This window comes from Microtus pennsylvanicus, chromosome 4 (assembly GCF_037038515.1).
Source record: "Microtus pennsylvanicus isolate mMicPen1 chromosome 4, mMicPen1.hap1, whole genome shotgun sequence".
In the NCBI taxonomy this organism is placed as follows: domain Eukaryota; kingdom Metazoa; phylum Chordata; class Mammalia; order Rodentia; family Cricetidae; genus Microtus; species Microtus pennsylvanicus.
This window is the reverse complement of record NC_134582.1, coordinates 89415654-89428533: the sequence shown is the minus strand read 5'-3', so window position 1 is coordinate 89428533 and position 12880 is coordinate 89415654. Positions and strand designations below refer to the sequence as shown.

The window sequence follows — 12880 nt, the reverse complement described above, 5'->3', positions numbered from 1 at the left end:
CTCTCCCCACTGTCTCCCCTCCAATTCTTCTTCTGTCCCCACCACCACTCTTCCCTCCCAACTCCATGTATTTTCTTTCTTTTAGACCCACAGAGTCCACTTGGTCCTCCAGTGTGTGCGTGTGTATGGCTTATTGAGAAAATAAGAGAAAGAATTCTCATGAGTCAAAGGTTAAAATTTCAGAGACTGCTCTGCCAAACAGAGATGAACCACTTTTCTTTAAGTCCCCCTTTCAAATGTGCATGCATATTCATATATGTACGGGTATACATCTTTGTGCGTATATACTTATACATATGCATGCATGTATGTCAAGACCTGAGGTTGGCATCCAGTATCTTCCTGGACCATTCTCCACCTGACATATTGAGACAGGATCTCTAACTTGAACCCAGAACTCGCCGATCAGTTCATCTCCTTGGCCAGGTTGCTTCAGGAATCCCGTCTCTGCCTCATGCACCCAGGGATTACTGGTGGGCTACCATGCCTACCCGGAATCTATACGGGTGCCGAGGATCCAGTCCTCATGAGTACTTTACTTTGTGAGTCATCTCCCTATCTCCAAACTACTGTACCTATTGGAGGTTAACTCAGTAAAAATGGATAAAGCTCTCTGTGTAGTCAGCCTTGTATCTATGGGCCACGGATCAAAACATTCAGTGAAAAATGGCAACCATAATGAACATGGACAAATGTTCTTCCTGCCATTATTCTGTAGGCAATAATTATGTAGCATGTACACTGTATTAGGGGTTAAGGGTATCTAGGGAATATTATAAGTATACAAGGGAATATGTGTAGGTTATATGCAAATAGTACACCGCGTGGTGTAAAGGAATTGAGCACTTGAAGATCCTAGTATTTATGAGGGTCATGGAAGCAATCGCTCACATTTCCGGGGGAGTCATGGCTGAATTTATTTAGCACACTAGTGTTTTACCAAAGGCTTCAACCTCTGCCAAGACATCCAGGATGTTATTTTACTTTAAGAGAGAGTCTAGTATTTCCAAGCTAAGTTTAGATGGTTTATTATCCAAAGAGAAACGTGCCACAGCATGCATGTGGAGGGCAGGGACAGTTCCAGGTATCAGTTACCACAATCTCTCCTGTTTGTTGTTACTGTATAATGCCGGGCTAGCTGGCCTATGAGTCCCAGGGATCCTCATGTCTCCACTTTGGGAATACTGAGGTTACAGACATGAATCACCACATCTGGCTTTTTTGATAGGTTCTTTGGATTCAATCTCAAGTCCTAATGCATGAACAGCAAGTTTTTTCCCCACCGAGTCCTCTCTGCAGCCTCAGCACTTTATTTTATAAAGCACTTCAAGTTTCCATTCTTTGGCCAGTACTCAGGAACCCGATATATTTTTCAAAAATCATATTTAGCATCACTCTTCTCCATCACAAGCTCATTTACACTTAGCATAGTATCTGATGTTTTTCAGCTGAATTTTTCTCTCTTTCTCTCTCTCTCTCTGTTTCTCTTCTTTCTCGCTCCACTCCGCTCCCTATGCCTGTGTCTCTCTCTCCTATGAGTCATTATAATTTCAATAGAAGCACAACAGAGGGTTAGAACCTGTCGCCCACACTCTACTGTAAGAGAAAGGAACCAGAAGACAGCTTCTCTTCTTGTAAATGTCAAGTGTTCACCTATCTCTATTGAGGGCTGAATAGAACTTCAACCTTAAAGGGCTGAAGGGTCTGAGCAAAGCTCTGCACATCCGGAGACCAAGCTGACTCCCCACGAGGCCATCTGATTGGTCGTTCTACTTTGTTCTTCCGTCGGGCTGATCTATCTGTAGTCCTAACTTGGTACATGGTTGTTTGCTCAGATGTGGTGGGAGACCCCACACCATTACTGACCCACAAAACAGTCAGCAAAGCATTTCCTGGGACAACTCCCTAACCCACCAAAGGCAAGGTAATATGAGAGACACACAAATGGACAATTCTCAAAGTTAGCAGGCACTCCCCAGCACTTGTCGCTTGGCTGAGCACTGTACACGGGGAAGGGCAGTCTGGTAAAGACTTTCTCCCAAGTCTTTGTAAACATTGCTTCCCCTGTCTTAAGCACTTATCACAATGCTACAAGCTACACTGTACTAAGCATCACTTATGCTTGGTCCATGCTAGGTGGAGGAAGGTTGCAGAAAACACACCCTAGAGTGTGACTTGGCTATTATCATAGCTTTGATGAGTACCTCTCAAAGTCTTATTTCTGCAAGCCTTCCCTGGGAATGGGGTAGGGAGGATAGCAAAAGAGGTTAACCTGAGGAATCCAACCAAAGCTGCTTTTTGCCTTTGAGACGATTCTGTTGCATTCGGAAAAAAAAAAAGGCGTGCATTTAGGCATTTTGAGGATGTGACCACGCAGAGACAGAAAGAGGAAGTGTGAAACCCAACTGGCCTTCTGTATTTCCCTCTGGAAAATAGCTCACAGTTTTAATTGCCCACCATGTTTGGCAGCTCAGAAGGAAAGTGGCAGTTCACCAAGCCCTACTGGAGCAGCCTTCAGGACTAGAAAGTACTCCACACCTTGGAGCATCTAGGAGACAGGAGAATCATTTTAAATGCAAATTAAATTGAGGGGGTAGCAGAAAAGAACACATAAAAGACGGTAAAACAAAACCTTTCAATTTTCTTAAATTAGCAGGCTAATGTGTTCTAAAGAGCAGCCCCACTCAGATTCCATCTTGGGGGGTAGCATTTCATCACAATATAAAACCGGCAGATCCATCATTTCCCTCCACTCTGTGCTCCTGACTGGAGATTGAAGGGAAAATTAGAAGCTGTTCATTTGGGCTTGCCAGCTCAGCAGCCCGGCTCAGTTTGCTTTCTACTCTCCGGCTGCATCCTGTTGAAGGAGGACAAGAGCTGGTGAGTGACTGTCTTCTAACTTTGACAATCTTCCCTGCATATGTCTCTCTGGCTAGCTTGCCTTTGGTGGGCTAGAGGCTTGTCTCCCAGAAGATCCGTGCTATAATGCGTCTTTCAAAAAGCTGGGGAATTTCAGGCAGCTTTTTAAGCTGTTTCTAGGGACCGATTCACAGAAGGGGTTATTTTCAGCGTCGGAGCTGGTGACTGTTTCTGTGTGTTAATTATAATGGGATTGTTGAACATGCTGTCAATTAAACGTTCTTTCTTCATCATCCTGCCTCATTCAGCAATAAGGTAAGGACAGGTACCCCAACACGGTCTAGACAACTTAGTCTTCTCCACTGTTTAATCATTTACCACGTTATGTTTTGTTCTGACTGCAAAGCAGACTGGAATTTGAGATGGGAAAAATAGATTATTAAACCATAATTCTTATTTTTAAATAAGTATGAGATTTTTCCACTTAAGAGGTGGGAGAACAGGCTGTGAATGACCCTGGATGATGTAAAATATACATGTCGATTTTGATGGTTCCCTGCCAAAGTTTTACATGGGAAAGTGGTAATTTCCTTCATTTGCAGAGGAGGGAGTGGAGAGGCTGAAGCTGGCGTCACCTTCTGTTGCTAAGGTAACATGTTCTGGCCATTTTATCTGATAGAGCAAGTCCAGTGGACAGAATACATTATTCATCACTGATCTAATCAGATAATCAAAACTGTTTACTTTCGCTGGGAATATTTAGTAAGATCAAAGGCAGCTGGTTGAAACTGCTCATTTGGACTATTGACAGCCCTTGGCTTTACAGCTTTATTTTTGCAGTAAGTATAATTCGCTGTTGGGGGTACCTTTGCCTATTTTTTAAAAAGTTTCCTCTTACCAAACTTGGTTTCTTGGATGAGAGTGTGTGGTCTTAGAACGCAAGTGATTGTTTGAGCCTCTTGATTTTTAAGGACTTTTTGTCTCGCTCCTCCTTAAAGCGATAACAGTGCAGAAATAGATGTAGTTCATGTTTGCCTGTATCGGGGGAAACCTCCACAGGCTCCATGAGAAGGGACGTGGCTGTTTTTCACGCGGGGCTAGTGCATGCTATGGGAAAAGTTGCAAGCCTGCGGATGCTTGTCACTGCTGCATGAGCCATAGTTGTGTACTGAAGCAGCCTGTACCGGGCACAGGCAGATGAGCCGGTAGCACTGTAGAGAACGCTGAAGGGATGGCTGAAGAATAAGGAATCCAAGGTATTTGTACAGCAAACAAGCCAACATGTATTGCAAGATATCTAGGGAGGGGACTCAGATTCTCAGAGGGGATTCTCTCACTAAAGGGGACACCAGAAGCCCCTGGGTCCATGGAAGAGCAACCTGCAGGACGGATGACACTTTCTAATGCCCTCTATCAGGCAGACTTTTAAAAGCTGGAAGATTAATTTAAAAGTATATCTTCTGGCAGCTACTATACAGCAAGGAGAAAACAGTATGTTACTTCTCTTTAACCTGGATCATTGCTTGTTCTTTTTTTCATAAGTGGAATATATTATTTTTAATCAGTGTTAACTAAAGGTTGCATATTCTCATACAATACAAAGACTCTGGCAATGGGGGCTTTGAAATTAGATATGTCAGTCAAATGTTGGCATATGATAATAGAGTACTCTTATTTTTTTAAAAAAAATTAAAGAGTAGACATACTTGACAGCCTGAAATACTGTGGGTTTTTTTTTCCTCTTTATAGATACCTACGTGATTAGCTTCCCTCAAAATCCTGCTTTGAACATCGAAGATGGATTATCCCAAAATGGATTATTTTCTGGACGTTGAGTCTGCTCATAGACTCTTGGATGTGGAGTCAGCACAAAGATTCTTCTACAGTCAAGGAGCTCAAGGTAACAAATGGAAAAGAGAGAAGCCCCCCTCCCCTCAGGCTGCTTTGCGGCAAACCGTGCAATGTTGGTTGCAACAGCTTAAGCTCCCTTTTAAAAGTTCACCGATTAATAGTTCCAGATTGATAGCATTTACCAAACTGCTGCTGGAATTTCAGAATAGACTAAATAAATCCACTCATCTTGGGGGTGTTAACAAGTGTTGGCTGCAGATCTCCGAGGGCGGTGTTAGAAAAGGATTCCTACCTCCTTGAGTCCAGAGCTTATGCCTGAGAGGACTGAGGAAATTTTTCGGCAGGCATCTATTGTACTGGTGGAGATCCTCGGGCACCCTGACCTAGCCGAGTGCCATCTGGCTGGATTGTGGGCTTCTGAGATAAGTGTGCCACTTGTGTAACTGCCTTATCTACACTTAGTGGTCAGGGTTGCTGCTTGGAGAATCCTCAGTGCACACTCAAGGCTCTCCACCCCCTTGTGTGAAGTGCGGCAGTCTGTGTTTTCATTACCTAGTTCAAGGCAGTCGATTAGGCTCTAGCGTGCTTGCTCTTCTCTCCCAGGTTCTATTTAGAATGTTTGCTGTTGTTAAAGTAACAAACGAATCCCAAGTGTTTTATCCTCTTGATGGGTAGGAGATTTTTTTTTAAAAAAAATTACAGTTTGTGTTTTTCATGACATTCTAAAGATGTTCAGTCAAGCGATAGCTGTGCCCCAGAGCACGGAGGTAACACACTAAAAAGGAAGACAGTGCTCCTGCTTTAATAGGAAACTAGTTGAATTCTTGGAAGTTGCAAAGCAGAGATGAAAAGGAGATACGCTGTGCTGTAATCCTGACATCTTTCATTGTTGCATGACAGGAAGCTCACCTTGAGCAATGATAATAATCCCCCCAGTTTCCCCAAGTGTTCTTATGAATTGTTTTTGCTTTACTTGTGACTTGAGGTAACCTTGAGAGCTTGTGAGCATCCTGCTTCCATTTTCTGGGTGTGAGCCCATGTTCTTAAGGTCAGGAGGGGCTGGATATTATCTGCAGGTTTGTTCGGGTCAGCAGGCTCAGCAGCATAGCTTGATTTGGCAAAAATGATACCATGGCGAATCGCCATCCTCCAAGAGGAGGGAGACAGCATTGCTGCTGCTTTCTGCCTCTTTAAGAAGTGTTGCTAGGAAGAAGCGTGAGAGGATAGTTAACATCTATAGCTTGTTATGGATCTACAAGTAGGTTGGTGGCTAGAAGTAGGTGTGGAGCTAGAAGAGAGATGAGAAGAGAGGGACTTCCACTCAGTCACGGGACCTGACTTTCTACTCTTCCACATCTGCCCGGGTGCATGCCATTCTGAGCCTTGTTCCATGGCAGGTTCATCCACCTGAGCTGCAGATGGAGAAAAGAAATAGTAGCTGGCTGTGAAGGGTAAAGCTGTCTGTTCACTTTGTCTTGAAGATGATGGACTCTTGGCTTTTATGGAAGGAAAGCAGGCAGGGTGTGTGGGAGGCTTGAAGATTACAAGGCAGGCTGGTAGCTGCGGCAGATGGAGCTCTGGGGGTGGAGTGGTCAGAACTGTCACCAGCAGTGACGGTGGTTTAGGCTCCAGAGCTGGAATAACTGGGAAATACATGGGAAGCGGTGGCATAAGCTATGTCTTCTCCTTTGGATCGTGTGGGTGAGGAGGATGCTACCCCCAATCTAGGAATCCTAGATGTGCAGGATTGAGAGCAGTCTCCTCAAACATCAACTAGGTCAGGACCCCCAAATCAGAAATCTAAGTGTTTCTGAGATCTCAGAGTTTGAAGTTAAACCGGTGACAGGCAGCCTTGGTGAGTGAGAGAGACAGAACCCCTCCATTGGGACCCATATTTAAAAATCAATGCATAAAGCCTTTGGCAAATTGACAACAGCGACAGATTTCTAAATTGTTAAGCTCATTACTGAGGCAAAGTTTTAAAGTGCTTAAAACAACGTCTGCTACAAAAGACACTGTACGTCAGCAAATCAATAAAATAGATATCCCATGTTAAAGGACCTCCCTCCTCTGATGGAGAATCCACGAGATAGCTCAGACTTTGCAAATAAGAAATGTTAACTTATAGTAATTCAATTTCCTGTTTCTAGTGAAAGGCAAGCATATGCACGTGCACGCACGCATGCACGCATGCACACACATGCGAGGAATGTTTAGTAAACACAGTATCACTAAGATTGTGTGTCTTGTCCCAGAGACACCTACAACAGGGACAAGCTTCAGCAATAGTGGAAGTGTGCTCTGATACATCCCCTACCTGCTCTTTTACTCTGTATCAAAACATGGTCCCAGATCCCCCAACACCTAGGACCATCACCATGGAGTCTCCTGCTTCTAGGAGCTCTGCCTCCACTGTGACTGGGAACTTCACTACAGTCCCCAGCTCCTCTGCAACAGCCTGTGTGCACTGTGCACGGGCAATGAGTCTTTCCAAGACACCAAATCCCTAGGCCTTCGGAACATTCCAGGTGAACGGTGAGTGGGTGAAGGATGAACAGCATGGCCTGCAACCCTCACTTCCCACCACCCTCACTTCCCACAGTAAACACTCATGTTTCCAATGGATGATTGAAATCTGTGTTGAATCCTTGTCAAGACTGAGGACTAGGGGAAGGAAAGGTATGTGAAAGGCATGTAGAGCAAAGAGAATTTAATCTCACTCCAGGCAGCTCTCTACTCAGCCAGATTAGACCAGCATTGAGCGGTATGAGGAATTCCTGAAAGCCTGGATGTGATACCCTCTTCTGAAATGCTAACTGGGAGTTTCATACAGATGTCACAGTCAAGGGCTTGGGTTATCGAAAACCTGATTGGCTAGGCTGTTGTGTTTGTTGCCTTTGTCATTCATTCATGTGGCAATTTCTATAGATTGAACAAGTGTTCTCAGAGATATAAACCCTTTCAGGAGGAAAGAAAAAATATGAGGGCTCCCCTTCTTCCTTCCCTGTGTTGTATCTACTGTTCACAGAATTCTAGAAAACACCTTCAAAATCAATTATAGATAAAATGTCTATCTAAAGCAATAGTTTTAGAAGTATGTTTTTTGATTGGCTTATGGGTATCTTAATTTAATTGTTCTTGGAAAATGAAAATAACCTGTTCCAAAATAGAGGAGGGTGTTCTAGTTAGCTAATACAAGAAGAATCTAGGGAAGGTTCTAGAAGGGAGGGTAAAAAGAAGTCCACAACTTTTCAAAGTACCTTCATGAATCCCTGAGATTGTCAAGTCTGTGCCCTGTTCTGCTAATGAAACAGCTTGTTTTCCCCAATATCCATTTGTCTTTGTTGTGTGTGTAAGAAGGGAAGAATTATCTGACTTGGAATTCTGCTATCAAAAACAGGGTGTGTTGTGGAGAACAGGGTGGGGGCGGAGAAGCCCACAGACCTCCTGGTTGTCCCCTGGAGACAGATGATGCTCTTCTGGTTAGCTGGAACTTCTTCACCCCCAGAAAATCCTGGCAACATGGAGGGAACTCTGTGAAAGCCACCTGTAACTCAAGAGGAAGGTTTTGGAAACTGGAGGTCCATACGACTTCAAAAAGCATCTGGGTCTCCATATGCCATCATTCAGGTTTACCCATCAGTAGATTCTGACAATGATACTCCCTCCCTTAGCTTTAGGCTCAGTGATTTGAACCGAGAAGGACATCATGGAATTTTCCTGGTTGAAATAAACATCACGCAAGCCCTTCCCTAGATTAAGTGAAACAGAATCTAAATGACCAAGTCTCTAGAACACCAGCATCCAACAGGCTTCTGAGTTATTCCATCTTTTCTGCATGATTAGTGCTAAAGTTTAAAAAGAAAGCATTGTATCTAGTATAGATTAGAAACACCCCAGGAAATTTCACAAGGTCTCCCATGACTGAAGACCCACTGTGCCCCAATTGAATCATATTCTCTACAGGGCAATGCCCCAATGAGAATCTTTTTAATTACTTCCAATGAGCAATCAGGACTGAGATCTAATATATATATATTACATCTTTCATATATTTATTATCTTGGTCTTATCACATCCTATAGCTATTTTTATTTTTGTTTGGGGAGAGAGGTGAGTGCTGGGGATTGAAAACAAAGCAGGTGCTCTACTACTTTACCAGATATATATATATATATATATATATGTATATGTATATGTATATGTATGTATGTATTCCATTCTGCTGTGCCTGTTTTTTCCTGAATATTTTTCTTAGCTATATATTTATAGTTAAGTGTTATAAACTACCATAAGCTATATTTCCCATCAGCGATGGATATAGATAGCATAGGTGAGCACTCTGTCACTGAGCCACCCACTTAGCCCCCAAGGTCATGTCTTTTAAATGGGCTCAAACCATCAAGAGTGGCAAACAGACATCAAGAAATGAACAGAAACCAGAGACTGCATTTGATATATTCATTGCATGTGCTCATCCTCAGTGAAACATTGGGAGATCGGAACTGCATCATTATGTGCAGGTTGCAGATTAGAACATTTAAGATTGGGGGCTGGGGAGGTAACTCAGGAAAATGCTTGCCACAGAAGCCTGAGAAAACGTGTGTGTGAGGACATGGGGCTCCTATGCTTGGAAAAGTAGAAATGGGAATCTCTGGCACTTGCTGCACTGACAACCTCAACTGAGTTCCAAGACCTAGTGAGAGACTGAGTCTCAGAAAATGCAAATGTAAATAGTGCCTAAGAAACAGCGACCAAGTTTGACATCTGATATCCTCAGTCACATGCAACGTGCACGTGAGCTCACACACAGGTGCAATTTAAGATTGATAGATTAAAGATTCTTGAAAAAGCCATCCATTTGGATATTAGCAAAGCTAGGATCTGATTGAAGTATGTCCAACTCCGAAGCCCAAGCTCTTTAAAATATCAGTGTTCCTTGCTGGAAAGAGATGCCTTTTCAGCTGGCCAGCTTGATAAAATCAACCAGGAAGGCAAATGAAGGTAATGCTGATGACCATATCTCACTTCCCAAATGGGGAAGCTCAGGCTGAGTGAGTCCATCACATGCTCCCGGTCACATGGCTTCTCACGGGAGGCTGGAGGGAACTGCATGATCTCTTACCTCACTCATGTTCTCTCCCCTATGCTACAGCTTCTTCTCCTTTTTTTTTTTAACTTGAAGACCATTGTTTCCCTGAACGTTTTAATTACCTGCTGCACATTAAAAGTCAGTTGACTAAAGCCACAAGACTATTACATTTATGGCTCCTGATGACAAACCCCTCTTTTATCGTTTTACATAACTCATGGCATTTGAAGCCATTGCTACTTGTCATAAAGTGCCTTTTCCCTTGTCTGCATTGTCTTGTTCAACAAAGGGAAATGCCAGTTTTGACAACTGACGAATGCCACGGTGAGCATCTCAGATTCTCTTCAGGTTCTTTCAGGCATAGAGAGAAATTCACTGAGAACCCTCTGTCAACCCTTTCCCCTTAGCAGTCCCCCTCATCTCCACCGTTTGTTCTGTGTCCCCCTCCCCCATAAAATCCATCAGAATCATTGGCTTTTGAATCTTTAGCTTTCAGTTGAATATACTCTAACTACCTAACCTTTATACCTTGGGGACTTCTTAGCGTGGTCCCAAGAGACAAAGATATTTGGTATCACTCAATTAGTTGCAAGTCATTAGCAACAGTTAATTAACAATAGCATTCTTTTCTTCCCTGAGATTAAGGCAAGACCTAGCTTTAGCATCCCCTCACAGGGAGTTTTGCCTATGTTTCCAGCCTCTGTCATAGTACAGGATTCCATTTTTATCCCATACCATACCTCTGCACTCAGTATAGCAACTTATAAAAATGACAGCCTCTCTAAGCCTTGGGTTCTTTTTTTTTCTTTTTTTGGATTTTTGAGACAGGGTTTCTCCATAGCTTTTTGGTTTCCTGTCCTGGAACTAGCTCTTGTAGACCAGGCTGGCCTCAAACTCACTGAGATCCGCCTGCCTCTGCCTCCCAAGTGCTGGGATTAAAGGCATGTGCCACCACTGCCCGGCAAGCCTTGGGTTTTTCACAGCAATGGTTAGCTAGCTCCAAATCCAAGGGAGATTGAAGGGTTCAGCAAGGTCTGTGTAGTGTGTGTTGCATGCACATGTGTGTGTTCTTGTCAATTAGTCATTAATACGAACCTTTGTTATTTAAATTCTTCCATCTATGTGTGTGTGTGTTTGTGTGTGTCAGTTAGTCACTAATACTGCTGTTTGCTACTTAAACACCTCCCATCTGCCTCAAGTGCAGTATTCTCCTTCAATACCATTTTGTTGGTGGGCGGCATCATCCTTGGTATAAAGAGAGCATTACAATTTATTAAATGTCTCTGCTGACCTGGTAGAACAAGAATCATTCAGCCTAAACTTTCAAGGAGAAACTTCAGATCCAGAAAAAAGACTTAGGGCTTCCAGGTGTGGGAAAACACTGTTACTCCCACCCCAGTTCATTTAAAGTCTTAAAGTCATAAGTCGAAGGTGGAAAGCACTTAAGACTGAAGGGAATGGTGCATAAAAAGAATGATGGAAAGAATTAAGGTGTGGAAAATGAAAGAAAGTCCTCAACCCAAGTGTATCTGTTATAAAACCAAGGAAAATCCTTTAAAGAATCAAAAGAGAAAGGGAAATAGTACAAGAAAAGTGTAGGTATATTACTGAACAAGTAAAGACTTTGAAACTAGATTTCCAGAGGCAATGAAGATTTAAATGCATAATTGTCTGTAATGGCTGAGTTTTTCTTCTGTCTGGAAGTAGTTATGGAGGAGGTAAACCCTACATGTCCCTGTGATGAACTAACCTGAGAGCAATTCAAAGGACGCGCTGAGTGTGTTCCAAAACCAAGTTCTGAGCTTTTCCTAACTGAGATTCCTTTCCCTTCCTTTAACCTCTACTACCCAGTCCAACCCTTACACATTTTGGCCAATTGATCCTCAGTGCAGCCACCATTCACACGCCCATTTCCAGTCAGATACAATGGAGAAAGCTTTGGAGACCCATTAAAGTCACTTACTGGAAATATACTGTAAGAACAGCTCACAGGATGCCAGCCATGTATTTAAGAGTCCTGCTCATTCATCTAGTAGCAGGCTGTGCTCTTTCTCCATCCCTGTCCCCAAAGACCTGAGCTGTGGTTCATTCCTGAAGCTGGAGGTCTAGCTTTCTCTAGAAAGACAGAGGTACAAGCAATGACCACAAGTCAAGCCAGTGCCTATTTTAGGCATGGCTGCCAAATAGATTGTAACCCTTGACCTCACACTAACACCTTCCTGTCTGTCCCTTGGAGTCTTGCTAGCTAGCGTGAGCACAGCAACATCAGCCACATCTCCTGTCTCCCCTACAAAGTGATGCCTTCCTATGTTTTACTTGGTTTATTGTTCAGGTAACTTAAATGCTAACTTCTAGACCCCATCTCAGAGAAGGGTTTCACATAGAAACTTTAAAAAAATCTTTTTGCGATGCTTAAATCATCAGCCTCAAAAAAAAAAATCCCGTTGAGGTGTGGGGTGGGAATTTGTTCTTTGTAAGGCTAACAAGGAAGTGGCGTGCTGTGCTTCATTCATGGATGACAAAGCCATGACCAAACCTACCCTCCTTGCCTCCCACATGTTCCAGTTTAGACCTCTAATTGCTCCCACCCAGGCTCTCCCAACCTGTGTTTAATACAGAGAACATTGTGTGTGAAGGAGAGAATGAAAGCAGATAAAGAAATAAAATATCTAGACAGCCAGTCTTCTGGTCCCACAGATTAGAGGCTCATGCAGTCCAGCCCCAGCTTCTGAGCATGCCTGTCTTGCACACAGAGGAGCTTTTGTGGAAGTCCTTGGTATTTGGGGTACCTTGCTCCTAATAGCCATCTGTCTTATTGGGGTTCAGATTTCCTGTGTAGAGCAGAGGGCGAGAGGAAGAGAGAACCCATGATAATAAGGCCCGGAAAGGAAGAAAATGACATGAAAATACAAGGCAACTCTTCCAATCAATTAATAACTCCCACTATTGCATACGGCGTATAAAAGAGTGGATGAAAACGCGGCCCACACTCAGCTAGCATTAGCCATGACCCAATTAGCATAAACAATTCACAGGTGCTGAGGGATGAATTCTCACTCCTCATTTGCCCAAACAAAT

General features: G+C 43.2%; 1 protein-coding gene across 10 annotated transcripts in view; it reads left to right on the top strand.

Annotated features, from left to right (window-relative positions):
- Positions 1 to 2211: 2211 nt before the first annotated feature.
- The window catches only part of Phactr1 (phosphatase and actin regulator 1), a 438973-nt gene continuing 428304 nt past the window's right edge, over positions 2212 to 12880 (top strand). Inside the window, exons 1-2 of one of the 10 annotated variants that reach the window (XM_075969812.1) lie at positions 2212 to 2880; positions 4609 to 4759. In XM_075969812.1, the coding sequence (XP_075825927.1) occupies positions 4657 to 4759 (103 nt within the window). In that variant the 5' untranslated portion in view covers positions 2212 to 2880; positions 4609 to 4656. The other 9 variants (XM_075969805.1, XM_075969815.1, XM_075969808.1 and 6 more) reach the window with 9 other exon arrangements.